The sequence below is a fragment of the Acanthopagrus latus genome, chromosome 3 (genome assembly GCF_904848185.1).
Source record: "Acanthopagrus latus isolate v.2019 chromosome 3, fAcaLat1.1, whole genome shotgun sequence".
Classification (NCBI taxonomy): domain Eukaryota; kingdom Metazoa; phylum Chordata; class Actinopteri; order Spariformes; family Sparidae; genus Acanthopagrus; species Acanthopagrus latus.
In genome coordinates, this window is record NC_051041.1 from 13,691,359 (window position 1) to 13,707,271 (window position 15,913).

A 15,913-nucleotide genomic window follows, 5' to 3' on the forward strand; every position below is an offset into this window, starting at 1 on the left:
TAAGCAATAGTCGAAAAATTTATCTCTCTAGGCACAAGTAAAAGGTCTTTGTGTGAGGACAAAACGAGAGAAAACAAAACCCACACAAAAGGTGAAGTCTCTGATTGTACTTGTGTCATGAGTAATGACCTCGAGCGGACCATCGGACTATACTGAGCAGGTGTCTTAACACAACATCCTGCTTGTGATCGTTCAGCTGTGTTGTTTAGGGAGAAATGAGGATAAAATAAACCTGTCTAGCTTTTGTATGGAGCATGCAGGGCCTGAGCGGAAACAGCCAGGATGTTATTTAGACAAACAAGTCAGGTTGGGTGTGTTGCTGGTGGCAGTAATCCCATGGCTTTGTTGACTTTTTAAAGCGGATAAAAAAATAAAGCCTGAAGAAGCGAGGGTGCAGCACCTGCAGTGGTTCTGAACCACAGGGAAAGTGCTGTAGCTTAAGGCTGCAGGGAGCTACAGTAGTCGGACCTTGGGGCTCCTTTATGGATTACCAACTGGGTAGAAGTGGAGGCTGCCCTGAGCCTGAGGGTCAAGGCTCTTTGGGAGTTTGCCTACTTTCACACAGCTGCTCCATGGTATTGTTAATAATTGCAAAGTTCAAGTGGGTCCTCCATTTTAACATGTCTTACACATGTGCTGCATATCAAAATGTAGGATAAATAACAAAACCAGATTACGTGGTGTCAGTGGAGGCACCTAGGAGGTTAACTTTGGTTTTAAATGTATTGTTTTACTTGTTGCTTTAATATTACCAGAAAACATTTGACAAAAGTGTGTTGTAGGGTCCAATTAAGCTTTTTTTTCCCAAGGGCTTTCATGAGAGTTTATTGAAAATGGACCAACTCCATCCACCTCAGATGTTAAAGGTGCATGGCATGTTAGGGAAGAAATTTTAATTAAAAGGGGAAGATCTTCAGTGACTGAATTTTATTTTTAAAATGCCTAAAAAAAACAACCCCCAACTCATTTCTGTTTTTATTAGTTAATAAACAAACTGAGGGACAACATAATTTCAAGCTGTTTCATTTTTGCTTTTACCTTTCTAGCTTCTGTGTTATGGGGACATTTTCCTCTGAGACCAGCTTGTTTATGCAGGTATGGAAGAAAAATTCTGAATTTGTTTATCACCTCAGTAACATTGTAAATATTAAAATTCTAGGTCTGAGTTCCTTTCCCAAAATGACATATTTCCTCTTTAAATGTCACCAGATTACTGTTTGAAGCTAGAGAGTTGGCAGGGTCTGCAAAATATAAACAAAGTAAAACAGTATGAAATGGTATTGTCCTTTAAGGTCAGAATGTTCATTGTCATGAAAATAAAGAGTTTATTCAGGCATAACAAAATCAGCCAATGAATGAATATCTCCCCAAGCGGCCTGGTATTTGGTCCAGAATCAATTTCAAGCTCAGTTAAAGAGCAGTTTTAGCGTGTTAGCTGTTATGGTAGCTAACATCTCTGTCAATTTAAGTGGTCAGCAGGTTTCAGTTTGGGTTTCTGTATGTTTAACGTATCTTAATAGCAGCTCATGGCTTTAAACAATCATCATTTCCTCCCCTAGTTAGTGGGTTTAAGCAGTTAGCCTAAACTGCACGGTTGCTTGGCAACACAAGTAGGCTACGGCGCGAGTATCGCATGAATATGAATTGTTGTGACGTAGGCACAGGTGTGAGCTCATCGGGCACTTTTTTTTTTTTTTTTTTTTTAGTTCCTAAAACAAACGTCCTGACCGTGACTCAGCCAATCACAGCGGAGCACCGGAGAGGACCGTTGAAGGTGTGTGTCGACGGGCGTGCAGCCAACCGGAACCACCTGAGCGGGAAACAAAAGGCACAAACCGGGAGCAGCCGGCGAATGCCCCGCGGTGCGCAGTGTGCCCCGCGTCGTGCACGCGCGTGTGCGTGTGTGTGTGTTTAACGGGCTGCGGGTGCCTAAACGAGCTGCAGGGGGCATCCTCGCCCTTGCTCGCGGAGGTCCCCCACCAACAGCAACCCCCCCCCCCCCCCCCACACACACACACACAGCTCCTCCTGCCAGACTCCCAGGCCAAGCAGCGTCGCCATACGGAACATCCTGCCCTCAACGGAGAGGGGGAGGAGAGAGCGAGCGAGAGAGAGAGCGAGACAGACCGTGAGTGTATTGGGAGAGAGAGAGAGAGAGAGAGAGAGAGAGAGAGAGAGAGAGAGACTGTGAGTGTATTGAAACAGAAAGAGAGAGAGAGAGAGAGAGAGAGAGAGAGAGAGAGAGAGAGGTCTGGCGTCTCCCGGTAGTAAATCTATGAGGTTTGGAGCACACAAACTGGGAGAAACAGAGAGAGAAGAGGCCTCGCGGTAATCTCGTCGTTTATGGTGACCTGGACCCGCAGCAGCACCAGCAGCAGCACCAGCAGCAGCGCGTGAAGCCTTGGATTAAACAGCCCGAATAGAAGGACGGATGGTCGCGCGGACGGGCGGCGCGCTGTGAAGTTGGACAGACTATCGAGACCAGCGAGACAGCAGCAGCAGCAGCGGCAGCAGCAGCGGCTTCTCTCCCCCCCACCATCCCCGAACCCCCGTTAAGGCAGCGGCGGCACCGGGAGGCTGTGCCCGCGCACCCCGACCATGAAGCTGCCCTGGCTCCTGGCGCTCACGGCGCTGCTTGCTCACGCCGCCACGGTAAGCAACGAGCCTACGATCCCTTTGTTATAACCGGGCAGAGCTCTCGTGCGCACAGGAGCCGGGGCATTTGTATGTGTGTGTGTGTGTGTGTGTGTGTGTGTGTGTGTGTGTGTGTGTGCGTGCGTGCGTGTATCATTAACGAGACGCTGATGCCGGTGATCGGTAGGAAATCCTGCACTCGACCTACTTATCAGCCCTTACTGGCCGTCCGTGACTCCCCTCTAGGGGGGCTGGCGATTCCCGTGCACCACCACCACCCCCCCCGCTTTTACGCACACACCCACGGGCGCACACTCACACACACACACACACACACACACACACCACCCTTTGTGTCTCAGCGTCGGGGTTTATTGTGGCCTGTGTCCCCTCTAAGTCAGACAGGAGGTGTGCGTGTGTGTGCGCGCGCGCGTGTGTCGGTAATTAGCGGGTAATCTCTAATTGGGCTTGATTACGGGTCATTGTGCGGGTGCCTCGGTATGTGGTGTCTGTGTCACCAGCTCACATCCTGCCGTTAATTTGAGGGGCTCCAGTCATACTGCGGCTCTAACGACTTTATTAGCGGGTAGTCGCGCTGTAGGACGTGTGTGTGTGTGTGTGTGTGTGTGTGTGTGTTAGGGGGGGATTGGATGTCCGATTTCCAGCCTGTGAGGTGCGCGCTCCCTTCTCTATCAGATAACGGTGGCCTCATTGTATCCGAGCAGGGGCATCCTCCTGTTATAACCGGAGGTGTGCTTGTGCTTGTGTGCGTGTTTGTGGCGAAAAGTGGGTGGGGTAACGGGGAAGTTAACGGCGATGCGGTGCGCGAACGAACGGAGGCTGGGATGGAATGATGTCATCGGGAATCGCGGAGAGGGAAGCTGATTGGGAATACGCGAGCCCCACCACCTATCTCTCTCTCTCTCTCCTCACACACTCCTCTCTCTCCTTCTCTCTCTATCCTCACACACGCCTCCTCTCCGGAACCATCCACACCGATCTTCACGCCCCCCCCCCACCGTCATAGCCCACACCTTCCGTTACCGATTAATCCAGATTTATCCCATGAGGAGGAGGAGGCGGTGGAGGTAGAGAAGGGTGGTAGCTCATTCAATCATTGAGGAAGCAGGAAGTAAAAATAGTAGAAATGTAGATGTAGCTTTGAATGTAAATTTAAGAAGAATACATTTTGTACAATATTCTCATGAAACTCCCCCAGTGTGTAATTGGGGCTCAATAGTGAGTTAGAAATAGTCTTTATGCTACTGAATGATGTCTTATCTTACCTTTATTTTTACCCACAAAATGTGCTCCACTCACCACCCACTGCGCCGCATTCACCATGTCCCCTTTAAAGCCACATAATGTAACTTTGTCAGTACTTCTGCAGAAAGATAGTCGATGTTGAGTTTCATTACCTCGAACACTTTGGGTTAACGGCTCAGGTCTAATGCCAAAGACCCAATTTGGTATTTGATTTTGATTTTTCAATCTGGGCCCGAGATCGACTCCCCAGCCGGCCCCGCAAAGGATGAGTGGTTGCAGTAATGGACGGATGGACTGATGGATGGAAAGTGACTCAACAATCAACGATCTTTCTGCAGAAAAATACATAAGCGTTGCTCGAAGTTCCCGTCAAGTCCAGTGCGACCGATGCTCCTTTGCCAGAATGATAAGAGCCTCTCCGGACATGTTTGTTGAGAGTTTTTTTTTTGTTTTTTTTTTTTGAGTCATACGTCCATATTTAAAGATGTGATTTAAATATGAGATAGAAACTTTATTTTAACTGCAGACGAATGTGAAAACAACCGTAGTCAAATATTCATATGAAGTAAGATGAAAAGCTTTGATTCATGTTCGTTCGTGATCGTTTTATTGAACACAACTTGAAGGTCTTTAAAGTAGATAAAAATGCAGAATCCACTTGGCTTAATGATACATTTCCGTGGTGTGTGTTCCCCTGACAAACTTTCAATTAATTATATTGCTAAAACCAATCCTCGTGCAGTTCTTCCTGAGTGTTTTTGTCACCCCTTGAGGTCTGCAGCCCCTGGGCATTTGATTGCCCTGTCTTGCCTAATTCGGTCGTTCCTCCATTTCCTCGCTCGGGTGCAATATTTGTATTGTCAACATCTCGGAGTGTCATTGTGCGGTCTCTCCTGTGATGCTACACTGGTTTTGACAGCAGCTTTCAACAAGGCACACACACACACACACACACACACACACACACACACACAGCCACACACACAGACACACAGAGTGATTATTACTAGGTCAGTCGGTTGCAGTCTTTGCCAAAGATCCTTGGCCTCCGGCTGACCTAATCTGTCTTAAAGCGTGCAGATGGAGACAGGTGTGACACATATATATATATACACGTGCACACTCACGCACACACACACACACACACACACACACACACACACACACAGACACACACACACACTTAAATATCCACTGCGTTAAGAGCACACAGATGGATCCAGTCGGTCAGCGAGGAATAGGAAACACTGGCACACATCAACAGTACAATAATTGGAAGGCTCACCTCAAGTAGCCCAGGCCTTGAACTCACACGCACACGCATGCACACACACATACACACACACACATGATCCACAGTGACATGCTGACAAGATCTTTCCTTAAATGCCCCTTGGCTTGAAACCAGCTGACTCTTGTGCGTGTGATCCCTGGCGTCCTGTCTCTGTGTTGTGACATCATATCCTGGTGACTATATTTTACATGGGAGACCGATTTTCCCACAGACATCTGTTGTGTCCCACGGATAGCAAGTTTGTGTGTGCTTCCGTCTGCCTCCGTGAGAGCGCTCACTGTCCATCTGTCTGTGTGTGGGCTCAAAAATAGTGAAGCTCCACTGCCAAATACTTGTTCTCGCCAGCCCTCGCTCCTTGAAAACTGTGTGTGTGTGTGTGTGAGAGAGAGAGAGAGAGCGCATGTGTGTGTGTGTGTGTGGCGGAAAAGCGTCGTGTTCTTGAGGATCATGTTTAACTCATGGAATGAATCAGTGTTTTGTGCCTCCGATAGCTGACAAAGCCCCCCATAGAGAGAAGAAGAAAGAGAGAAGGAGCAAGAAAGAGGAAAAAATAGCCCGAGCGAGGCGGATCGAGGGAGAGTGTGGAATGTGAGAGGCAATTTGACACAGGAAGTGGGTCCTTCTCGCTCTCCTGGAGGACAAAGTCCCCTCACACACACGCACACACAAGCCGGCAGGTAGCAAACACTCCTGGTGTGGAGGAGGCATTTCAGGTGTGTGTGTGAAAGGATGGGTGAGGGTACGGGGGTCACCTTGCAGTGCATAGAGGAAATGAAAAGGATCACGGTTCATATCCGGAGTTGTATTCAGATGGCCGACGTCTGGAGGTGAGCAATGATGGAGCGACAGAATAATGACGGCCTTCAGTGAGAAAAACATCTATCTCCCCCTCTCCTCACCCCATCTCCTCCTCTCCCACTCTCTGGCTATTTGTGTGTGTGTGTGTGTTGGATGTGTACACATGCTGCTCACTCATATCTGAAAGCAATTTCTTATCACATGGGGAGGACCGGCTTGGCAGATGTGGCGCATTTGACTGAAATTAGTTTTTCCTTGCTTGTGGAGAAAGTTTCAGTGTTTGATTCAAGTCTGAAGGAACGGAATTTCCCATTTGCTGGTAGACTGATAACGGCTTGTGGAGACGGACAAACCTGCGGCCATAATACCTGCTATTTCTGGCTGTGCTGAGAGAACAATGGAATCTCGGAATAAGCAGCTGAAAACCAAGTTAAAGCCCTGCCCTGAATAGAAAACTATCAGCTCACTAAACTTTAATAATGTGGATAATACGCGTGGCGTCATTATCTTATCGGCCCCAAGAGAGCTCAAAAAATACTTTACAGCAATCTGTGGGAAATTTAAAGGAGCAATTTGTAGGATATGGCCCAAATTTCAGTTCAGAACATTAAGAAAATAACAAAGATTATCAGTAGAGTGTGAAGAAACAAGAGTTTTGATGTTATGTCAAAGATGTCTGTGTCGTTGCTGAGATGTCCACTGAAGTTAGCGTGCTAACCAGCTAGCCCTGGGCAGTGCTGTCTTGTAACACCCCTTTGGTGATAGTCTAATAGTTCCCAGTAGTTTCAGAGATCTATGCCAGCAATAAGTGTAATAAATGAACAAAATTAACGTACACAATGTTATGAAAAGAAATACTCATCTATTTTGCTTCCAAAACAGTGAATTGAACAATACACCCTCTGAATTCAAGTTTCTCTCAAGACAAACATAATTGCCTCATTAACTCATCGCAAAACACACTTCATTCAACCTCAACATGAATGAAATGAAACTCATCAACACAGTCTCTGTTTGTCATTTCACTGTCACCTCCAGTTTGGCGGAATAAATCCTCAATTCACTGACTGACATTTAACAATATTCCAACTCTATATGCCATTTTCACCCGCTGCTGATGTCAGACAACCTGTTTGTTCTTGACGTCTTGAAGTCATAGACTTGGTTAGAGCCACTGTAAATCACCTCCATACTGTGTTCACTTTCTGATTGCAAAGTCCAGCTCCGTCACCGTGGTGAGTCCCACAGCCATGGGCCAAATTTGCTAGCTACAGCCAAGGGTAACTAGTAGAGAGCAGCAGATGTTGGTTTCTCTTCTGATATGTCTTGGAGCTTCTTTTAAAATCTGGCGATATTTTACAAATTATACCTTTAACCTCTCATGCTAAACCTCGTATTAATACTTTAGCTGTCACATTCAATTTCTTCTCTGCAATTTTCTAAATTGTTCCTGCTAATAAACTTGTGCCACGTGGTTAAAAGCTGATATTTCCCGATATAATTAGATATGTCAATCTAGCAAATAAAACATAATGAATTGTGATGAGTAGTTTTTCAGTCTTGTGTCCTCATCTCATCCTGTCAGGCTCTGAACAACCTCCAACAATCAGATTGGCGAGGCAGCCTGCAGGTAGCCTGAGAGGCAAACCTCAGGGCAAATTATTTTTTTAGAAATGAAGCACTGTAAATTATTTCGAATCCAAGGAATTAATCCATGCTTTTATGGCTCACATTGTTTCAAAAGATCCTGAAGCCTGAGAGCTAATTTCTCCAGCGCTAATTTCTCCAGCGCTTCAGTATCATATATGAGTTACTACCCATCAGGCACAACATGACGGTGCCCCCTGAGTATATACAGTAATGTAAAGTCCCTTGGGTGGGCAACCACCAGCTGGAAGGGTTTACATTTCACTTAATTGTTTGGCGCCTAAGGAGGGATCCAATATTTCACAGAAAGGCAAAGATTAGAGAGTGCCCTCAAAGCTTAATACAAATATCTGTGTTCTTCTTCTTACCTCGCTCATTACACGTCTCACCTCCGATTTATCCAGGTCATTAAAAGGCCCAGTCTCAGGGGCAATTTTTACTTTTGATACTTTAAGCGCATTTCATTGATAACACTAAAGACTCCTTGAGGATTTTAAATGCAAGTGTTTTGCTTGGAAAAATGTGCGTTCTACATTGCGGTATTGCTACTTTTAAAGGATCTGACTGGGCTCCAGCATGACGCTTTCAAGTGCAACTAAATATTTTCATTGGTCACACTGGTGCACCTAATATGTAGTTATTAAATACATTTAATGCTTAATTACTGAGGTAATGGGATTTAAATGAAGAGAAAAACACATTTACATCATTTAGATAATGTGTTAAGAAATGACATTCAATTGTATTTTTAGGTGCACCCAAATGATTTCCTGGTGCCCCTAAATGAAAACGTTAGGCGCACCCGTGCAACCAGTGTTAGTCTGGATCCCCGTCTCAATACTTCAGAGCTGCGATAAATATTCTTATGAATATTGTCGGCTTCTTTAATCAGCTACAATTTCACTTTAATGGATATCCAGCTGATGATGTCAGTTTCCCAATATTGGGCAGGTCATTTATTGTTTCTTTTCAGTTAATCGTCTCAGTAATTTATCAAGCACCGGCTGGTTCCAGCTTGTTATATGTAGGGATTTGCTTATTTTCTTTGTCGAAAAGTGTTTGGGTTTTTGACTGTTTATTCCAAGAAGCAGTTTAAAGGCGTCACTTTGTGCTCTGGGAATTTGTGCTGAACATTTTTCACACTTTTTGACATAAGCAGACAAATGATTTATCAAGGAAATTGTGAAAGTCGCATGCAGAGTTCATCGAGAATAAAAAAGAGTCTTCAGCTGCAGCCCTTCTATACTTCCTCAGCTGCTGGAAAGGTGCATTTATAACACAAACTCTCTATTTACTGACACCCAGACTGAGGCACCATATTGTCGTACTTTCTAGTCGAGTGTGTGAATCTGTTCACGCTGCCAGTCACAGTTTAGAAAGTACCTGTTTTCTTCAATCATTTGGCTCCATAACATTGTGCAACACTAAACCCCCCTTGTGGAATGTGTTCAACTCATCCCACGAATTAGAAAGAACGCCGAATTCACCTGGCTGGAAACTTTGGCTCTGCTCGTCACGACCAGCGACACACGCAAGTGTCGACACGCTTGCTCACATGTATGCACCGATGAACATTAACATTAAGGCCCTGATAACACATGCACACACACACACACACACAGTTGCAGTACTCGTGAATAGTCGAGGTGGTGTGCAGCAGTTTTGTTGATTCAGTGAGTCAGAGGGAGACGAAGAATGCTGGAGGTGTTTTAGGTAGGTCAAAACAGGCTAGAAACACAGCCCGTGCAGCTACAAAACACACACACACACACACACACACACACACAGTCTCCCTTGCAGTAATTGGGCAGCGCTGCGCAGACATACATACATATTCTCTGGAGAGGGGGGTTAGATGAATATAGAGAGAAGAGGAGGGAGGGAGAGGAGAGGAGTGGAAAAAAGGGAGGTGTACAGCAGACCACAGGATAATGAGAGAGAGGGAGAGAGTGGAGGGAATAAAATAGAGAGAGGTGAGGATGGAAAAAGAGGTAAGGTAATGGCGAGATAACGGAGGGAAGACGAAAGCAAGAGAAAAAAGAAGGGAAACTGATAGAGAGCTGAGCGATCGGAGGGGGATAAAAAAAGAAGCGGGTAGAGCCCAGAAACCGAGGGGAGGACGCAAAAGAAATGGTGGGAGGCGAAAGAGAGGGGGGATGTTCGGATGATGTGGACGGCAGAGAGGGGATGGAGCCAGGCCAGACGGATGGAGGTGGAGGTGGAGATGGAGGGATGTTGAGAGGGATAGAGGGATAGAGAGAGAGAGAGAGGGTGGGGGAGGGAGGCGTGCACTGCTCATTCCCAGGAGACCGCACTCTACCTGCTCTCCGCGGCCGTCGCCATGACAACCAGCATGGCTGCTGCTGTCACAGCTTTATCGCCCCTCTCTCCATCCCCTCTTTCTGCTCTCTTTCACTCCGCTCCCTCTTTTTTTCCCTCTTGGTGTCACCTCTGGAGCGTCTCTCATTCACAGTTTTTATATCAAATTCTCTGTTTTCCTTGTTATACTCCTCTGTCTGAGTCCCTTTACACGACTCCCACAGCCTAATTTCTCCTCTCCTCTCTTCTCCTCTCCTCTCTTCTCCTCTCCTCCTCCTCTCCTCTCCTCCTCCTCTCCTCCTCTCCTCCCCCTCTCCTCTCCTTCTCCTCTCCTCTCCTCTCCTCTCCTCCTCCTCTCTTCTCCTCTCCTCTCCTCTGCTCCTCCTCCTCCTCTCCTCTCCATCTGTCCCACTACTATAAATTAAAAAACAGAGAGGGACAGCAGTCGTGTTTCACCTTTACACTAGAGTGTGTGCACGTGTGCGTCCGTGTGCTTGTGCGTGCTTTGTGCGTGCTTTGTGTGTGTTTGTGCTATTACAGGACTCTAAATTAGAGAGCATATACGCAGTGGTGGCTCCCCAAACCACAAAGCATTCTGGGATGTTAGAGCCTTGCTATAAATGACAACCTCAGAGACAGGGCGCCTCCTTCCCACCAACAAACCTTTGTGTGTGTGTGTGTGTGCCACAGATCTCCTCCATCAGCAACATTAACATTGTTAAAATGAGATTATCATTTTCACTCCTATTATTCATATATCTCTTTACTCTCCTTCCACATGTGCATCCGTAACAATCGGGGTAATTAGGTTAACGAAGGGCCGGATGGGTGGGGTCATGCAGACCTGAAACCCAATGCGGTCCAATGGGACCACCGGAATGCGTATTTCCTGGCAGGCTGGCTGATAAGCGCGGCCTAAAGCCAGTGATAAGGCGGCCTTCACACTCCCGACCAGACCCTGGCCTCCATCTGACCTCCAGCACTGTCTCCCTCCATGTCCCACTCCATCTGTTGGCCTTTCTGTTTGTCTGTTGGTAATTTAGTCAGCAACTTTCAGTTTTCACATTTCACTTCGTACTCCCGTTGAAACCGAGTCTACTGACGAAACGGGATTGGTGCTTTTCAACCGTATCAAATCAGCAGACAGTTTTCGCAGTTATGTCAGTCTTATGATAGCTGGTCCGAGTCGCGGAGATGGATCTGTTAATACCTGGTCATGGATGATGGGATTGTTTCAGAGCTGCAGCTGTTCGATTGACAGAAAAGTAATGGTTTTCAAGTTTTCTGAGAGAACCATTCTCTGGTTCCTACTTGGAAACAACATGAATGTTTACCCATAAGGCTGCAAAATGTCGTTTCAGCATTGACATGTGCACAGAAGTGCAATAGTTGCAATGTCAGGTGAGGTAATATAACTCAACCATGTCCTGCCCCAGCTTTTTCGCTGCTTGATACAAAAACAAACCTCTGTGCTTCTTAACTAACCTAACTGAGAGAAGTTTCTCTAATTTTGTCCAGCTTGATTGTTCTTGGCTACGTGGGCGTTTGTTCCTCGTGAGTGACATGCAGGCTCCGCCAATCACAACCAATCTTGAACAAGGCCTTCTTTTGTTGTTTGATAAATTCCTTCCCCCACAAATTCAAACCCAATCATTCTAAAGTGATTTCCAAACGGAGCTATTCAAGGTATCTCGTGAAAATTCCATTCATAATGTCGGGGCTTTCCAATGTCCTGCAGCCATGTTTGCTGGTTTTCTTAGTCTTCTATGATTTCTAACTGTATGTCTCTGGCTGTGGACTGAAGAGACATTTAAAAATGTGATGGATCCTTTTTTTTTAAAACCATTTTTTGCCATGTAATGGACGAAACAATCAAATGAGAGGGATGATGTTAATCATTAGTTGCAGCCCTAGATTGTCGTAGGATTTTGACCTTTTTTGTATGTCATTCGCCATCTCTGTCATGTCATCGCTCTCTTGACTAATGGAACGTAAAATGGCTAAAAACAGTCTCAGCTTCCAGCCTCCTTTCATGGTTGAAGATTTACAGCGCTTCTCTGATTTATATCTTTGTTAACCGAGTTTTGGGGCTGTTGGTAGTCTGGGCTCTGGGAAAATGTGATGGCTATTTTTCACGTTTTGTTTTTCACATTTTGTAGACTTAACAATCAGCCGTGGACGCTTGACAGGTATCGATTTTGGCCATAAAATAATATTGTGTATGATCAACTGTGCTGTTCTATGATGTCGAGCAAAATAAATGGTAACGCCTCGGAACAAGGTTGTAGATTTCGCTCCGGTAGGCCAATAATGACACCGAATCTTCTCTGCTTTGGTGCTCTTTGCCCTGGAGCTTGTTTCCTCGGCCGCATGTCATTGGCTGAGACGTTTTTTTTGAATGCCTCCGGCTGAAAATTGCTATCACCGTTCCTCTGGGAGCCCCATCTTTGAAAATGGCCTCTTTGGCCACTCACAGCCCGGTAAGTTTGTTTGCACTTAATAGTGTTGGAGAGTGCTGGTAAATGAAGACACAGTGGAAAATAGCGAGTGCGTTGTCCCGGGGGATTGTTTCCGAGGCTCTGCAGGAGGAGGTAAAGATCAAGTTAAACGGGAACAACGTCGGGCCGAAACTTAACAGAAGACATTTTATATGAGTGAGAATTTGCTGTGCGGCGACACAGTAATCTGTGAAAGTACTTTTCTTTATAACGAATGGCTCTCGTGTGTCATGGCACATCGGGTGCAGGTGGTTTTTCACTGCGAGAGACTCAGGTCAGTACTTGAAGGAGAAACATTCAACGATTCCCTGTATTTTCCCAGACGCGTGCATACACACGATTGGATGTATAAATGGCTTGTCGCCCGATTCGTCTCGTCTTTGATCCGCCGGCGTCACAGTTTCTATTTTCGAATGACCTTCGTGTCATCTCCTCCTCTGATAACAAAGAGATTTTGTCAGGTTTGATTTACAGATTTTCATCCCCGATGACTGTTTTCCATCAGGCCTGGCGGAGAATTAGTTACAGTTTTAGTTCTAATGGTGACTTTGTCTTATCTGAGGGGCTCCTCATGATGATTTGATTAAAATTCACACCGAGACAGAGATCCACTTGTTTGCTTGCTGATGTGTTTGTGTGCTTAATTGGTCAGAGGTTGCTCAATTGGTTACAGGAAGGACACAGGAAGTGAGTATTTATAGATCCGGCCTTCAAGCTTCAAACCAGAGGGGATTTTCCTGAGTGCTGCACAAAGGGCTTTTTTTTTTTTTTAATATACGTGTGTGTTTTTACACGCGCGTGTGTGTTTACATGTGAAACAGGGGAGGCAGAGGAGGCGATGGAGGAAGCACAGGGTGGCCGCCTGTGCGAACGAGAGCGGAGGAGCGCTGTGTGCGTGAGGCATGTGACTGTGTATGTGCGCGTTTGAATTATTTAGCCCAGCGTCCCGACAGAGGAGTGAACGAGGTCAGGAGCTCATTGCTGCAACGTTTTTCCTCTCTCCATCCATCCATCTCTACACCCTCCACCCACCAGCTCCCTTTCCTCCTCCTCTTCGTCCTCCTCTGTCGCTGCAGAGCTCCTCGTTTATTCTGCCTGTCTTAATAAACAGGAACTTAGTAACAAAAGGCTTCCCACATGCTACTCATGTCCCCTCAATTATCGGCAAGCCGTGAGGGAAAAACATCGATCCAATTAAATACTGACATTGAAACTTGGTGTGTGTGTGTGTGTGTGTGTGGACTCTCTCAAGTAAACCTTTGAACTGCGGTTCTTTAAAGGGCTCTTTCAAAGGCATTTGCAGTTCGAATGAGCCACTGAAGCTAATGAGATGTGCGTATGTGTGTGTGTGTGTGCGTGTGTGTGTGTAACACTGAAAAAAAGTGTGTGCGGATGGGAGTGTAGGGATTTTGTAATATTGCTTGGTGGTTGCAGCAGGTTCTCCCCTTCCCATGAGGCCCTTCTCTAAACGCCTCCACTCGCATGCACACACACACACGATCAAACACACACACGCACGCACACACACGAGTGTTTGCGGCAGCAGGTGATTCATTCTTAATCTTTCATTCCAACAGTTGTGGATTAGCCCTAATCTTAGCCAGCAGAGGCCCAGGTCTGAAAGGCTGACTGACACTGAGAGTGTGTCTGTGCATGTGTGTGTGTGCTTGTGTGTGTGCATGTGTTTGTTTGTCCTCAAGAGTATTGTTTATTAAGCCATATGTGTGACATGATAATTGACTCCTGTGTTGGACTGAGTGGGTCGTTTGTCTGACAGGACACAATATGACTGAAGCAGATACACATGACAGATTGACAGATAGGTCACACAACACTGAAACATTAGACACAGCAGATTGAGGAGGAGGAGGAGGAGGAGGAGGAGGAGGAGGAGGTGGAGGTGCGGACAGAGGACAGGCACATCTAGTTTTGACATTGCTTCCTTTTTTGATGTTTTAAAATATAGTTGTTTTTAGCTGGGTTATAGATAACTTTTACGGCAGGAATGGAATAGTTATTTTCATAATGGATTAAACTTTTCTTTTTCTTCTTCGTCTCTTGTACAAAACACAAGAAAAACAAAGTCATGCCAATGATCACAGTTTCCTAGAGCCAAAGGTCATTAAATCACTTGTTTAATTAATTTGTTTTGTTCGGAGAATCTTGAGGTTATAATGATGTTGAGACTTGGAAAAGCAGCAGATTCTCACATTTGAGAAGCTGGAAGCATCAAGTGTGTGTCGTTCTTGCTTGAAAAAAAAGTTATTCATAGCACTTCACTGATTTTCAAGATAGTTGCTGATTCATTTTCTGTTCATCACTCATTTGCTGCAGATCTTTCATTTGCTTTGATTCTCATTGGTGGTGAGTTGGGCTTCATACAATACCCGACTGTTAGCGCAGATACCAAACTAGAGATACAAATTCCCTTACAAAATCCTTTTTTGGGCTGCAACTGACTGACTTTCATTGTCTATCAAAATCCATTGACTTTTGTCAAGTGTTGAAAAAGGATGACCATTATTTCTCCGATTCCTGTTCAACGTCTACGGATGTACAAAAGCTGTCAAACCGAAAGCTGCTCAATTTACAGACAAAGGCTACACAGAGAAAACAGAACATAATACCCAGTTTACGCTGGATAGAAAGCCCAGTAACACCCACTAACATCAGGCTTTTGTCTTCAATGGGACTCATGCTGTAGCGATGGGTATTTATTGGCTTCAGCTCTGACTGGCAGTGATGGAAACATGACACCCGGGCGGATGCGCTAAGTCCCCCCCCCTTTTTTTTTTTTTACTAGAGTGATGCCAAGATGAAGGTCTGGGTGTTGGTGTGTAAATACTCTTCCATCATCTCCATTCAAGCAGCACTTGAATCATTCATCATCATTCACTCGGCCTTGAGTCTCAAAGAGAGACGGAAGCTCTCTGTCCCTGTGCTTTCATGATGTCGGTCGTGACACATCAGGGGGAAAAAAAATATTCTCTTGGCAATTGGAAATCAGTTTTTGAAGAAGAGGGTAGAATCAGTTTTTTTCTGGCTTATCCATGTAAAAGACCTACATACATGCACTCATTTTGGTGTTAAGATTATATAAGATACAGCCACATATGTTAGGCCTTTTTACTAAATGATTGCCACACATGTTCTGTTGGTCGTGTCTAAAATCAGCCTAATCATAGATGAAATTAGCAAATAATCTGATGAAAGAATAAGCGAAGAATACTATGAGTCGAACCAGGCATTTGATTAAAACTTTGAGTCCATACCAAGACAGTACTGAAGTTCAAAAACCCAGCCTAGTACAAAGGTGATAACTAAGACAAAAAATAGATTGGCACTTAGTAGAGCGCATATCTCCGCCAAGACCCAACAGTCAAGATCATCAAGATCCTTCCATCACTCACTGAGAAATCAACGAAAATGTTGAACAACTCCCCATCTGGCAATGTTG

The 15,913-nt window shown here is 45.4% G+C and overlaps 1 protein-coding gene across 1 annotated transcript in view; it reads left to right on the forward strand.

The window, feature by feature from the left end:
* The first annotated feature begins 2,163 nt into the window (after positions 1-2,163).
* The window catches only part of sdc3 (syndecan 3), a 40,630-nt gene continuing 26,880 nt past the window's right edge, over positions 2,164-15,913 (forward strand). The window contains exon 1 of the mRNA XM_037094014.1: positions 2,164-2,652. Coding sequence (XP_036949909.1) covers positions 2,599-2,652 — 54 coding nt within the window. The 5' untranslated portion in view covers positions 2,164-2,598. The remainder of the gene's footprint in view (positions 2,653-15,913) is intronic.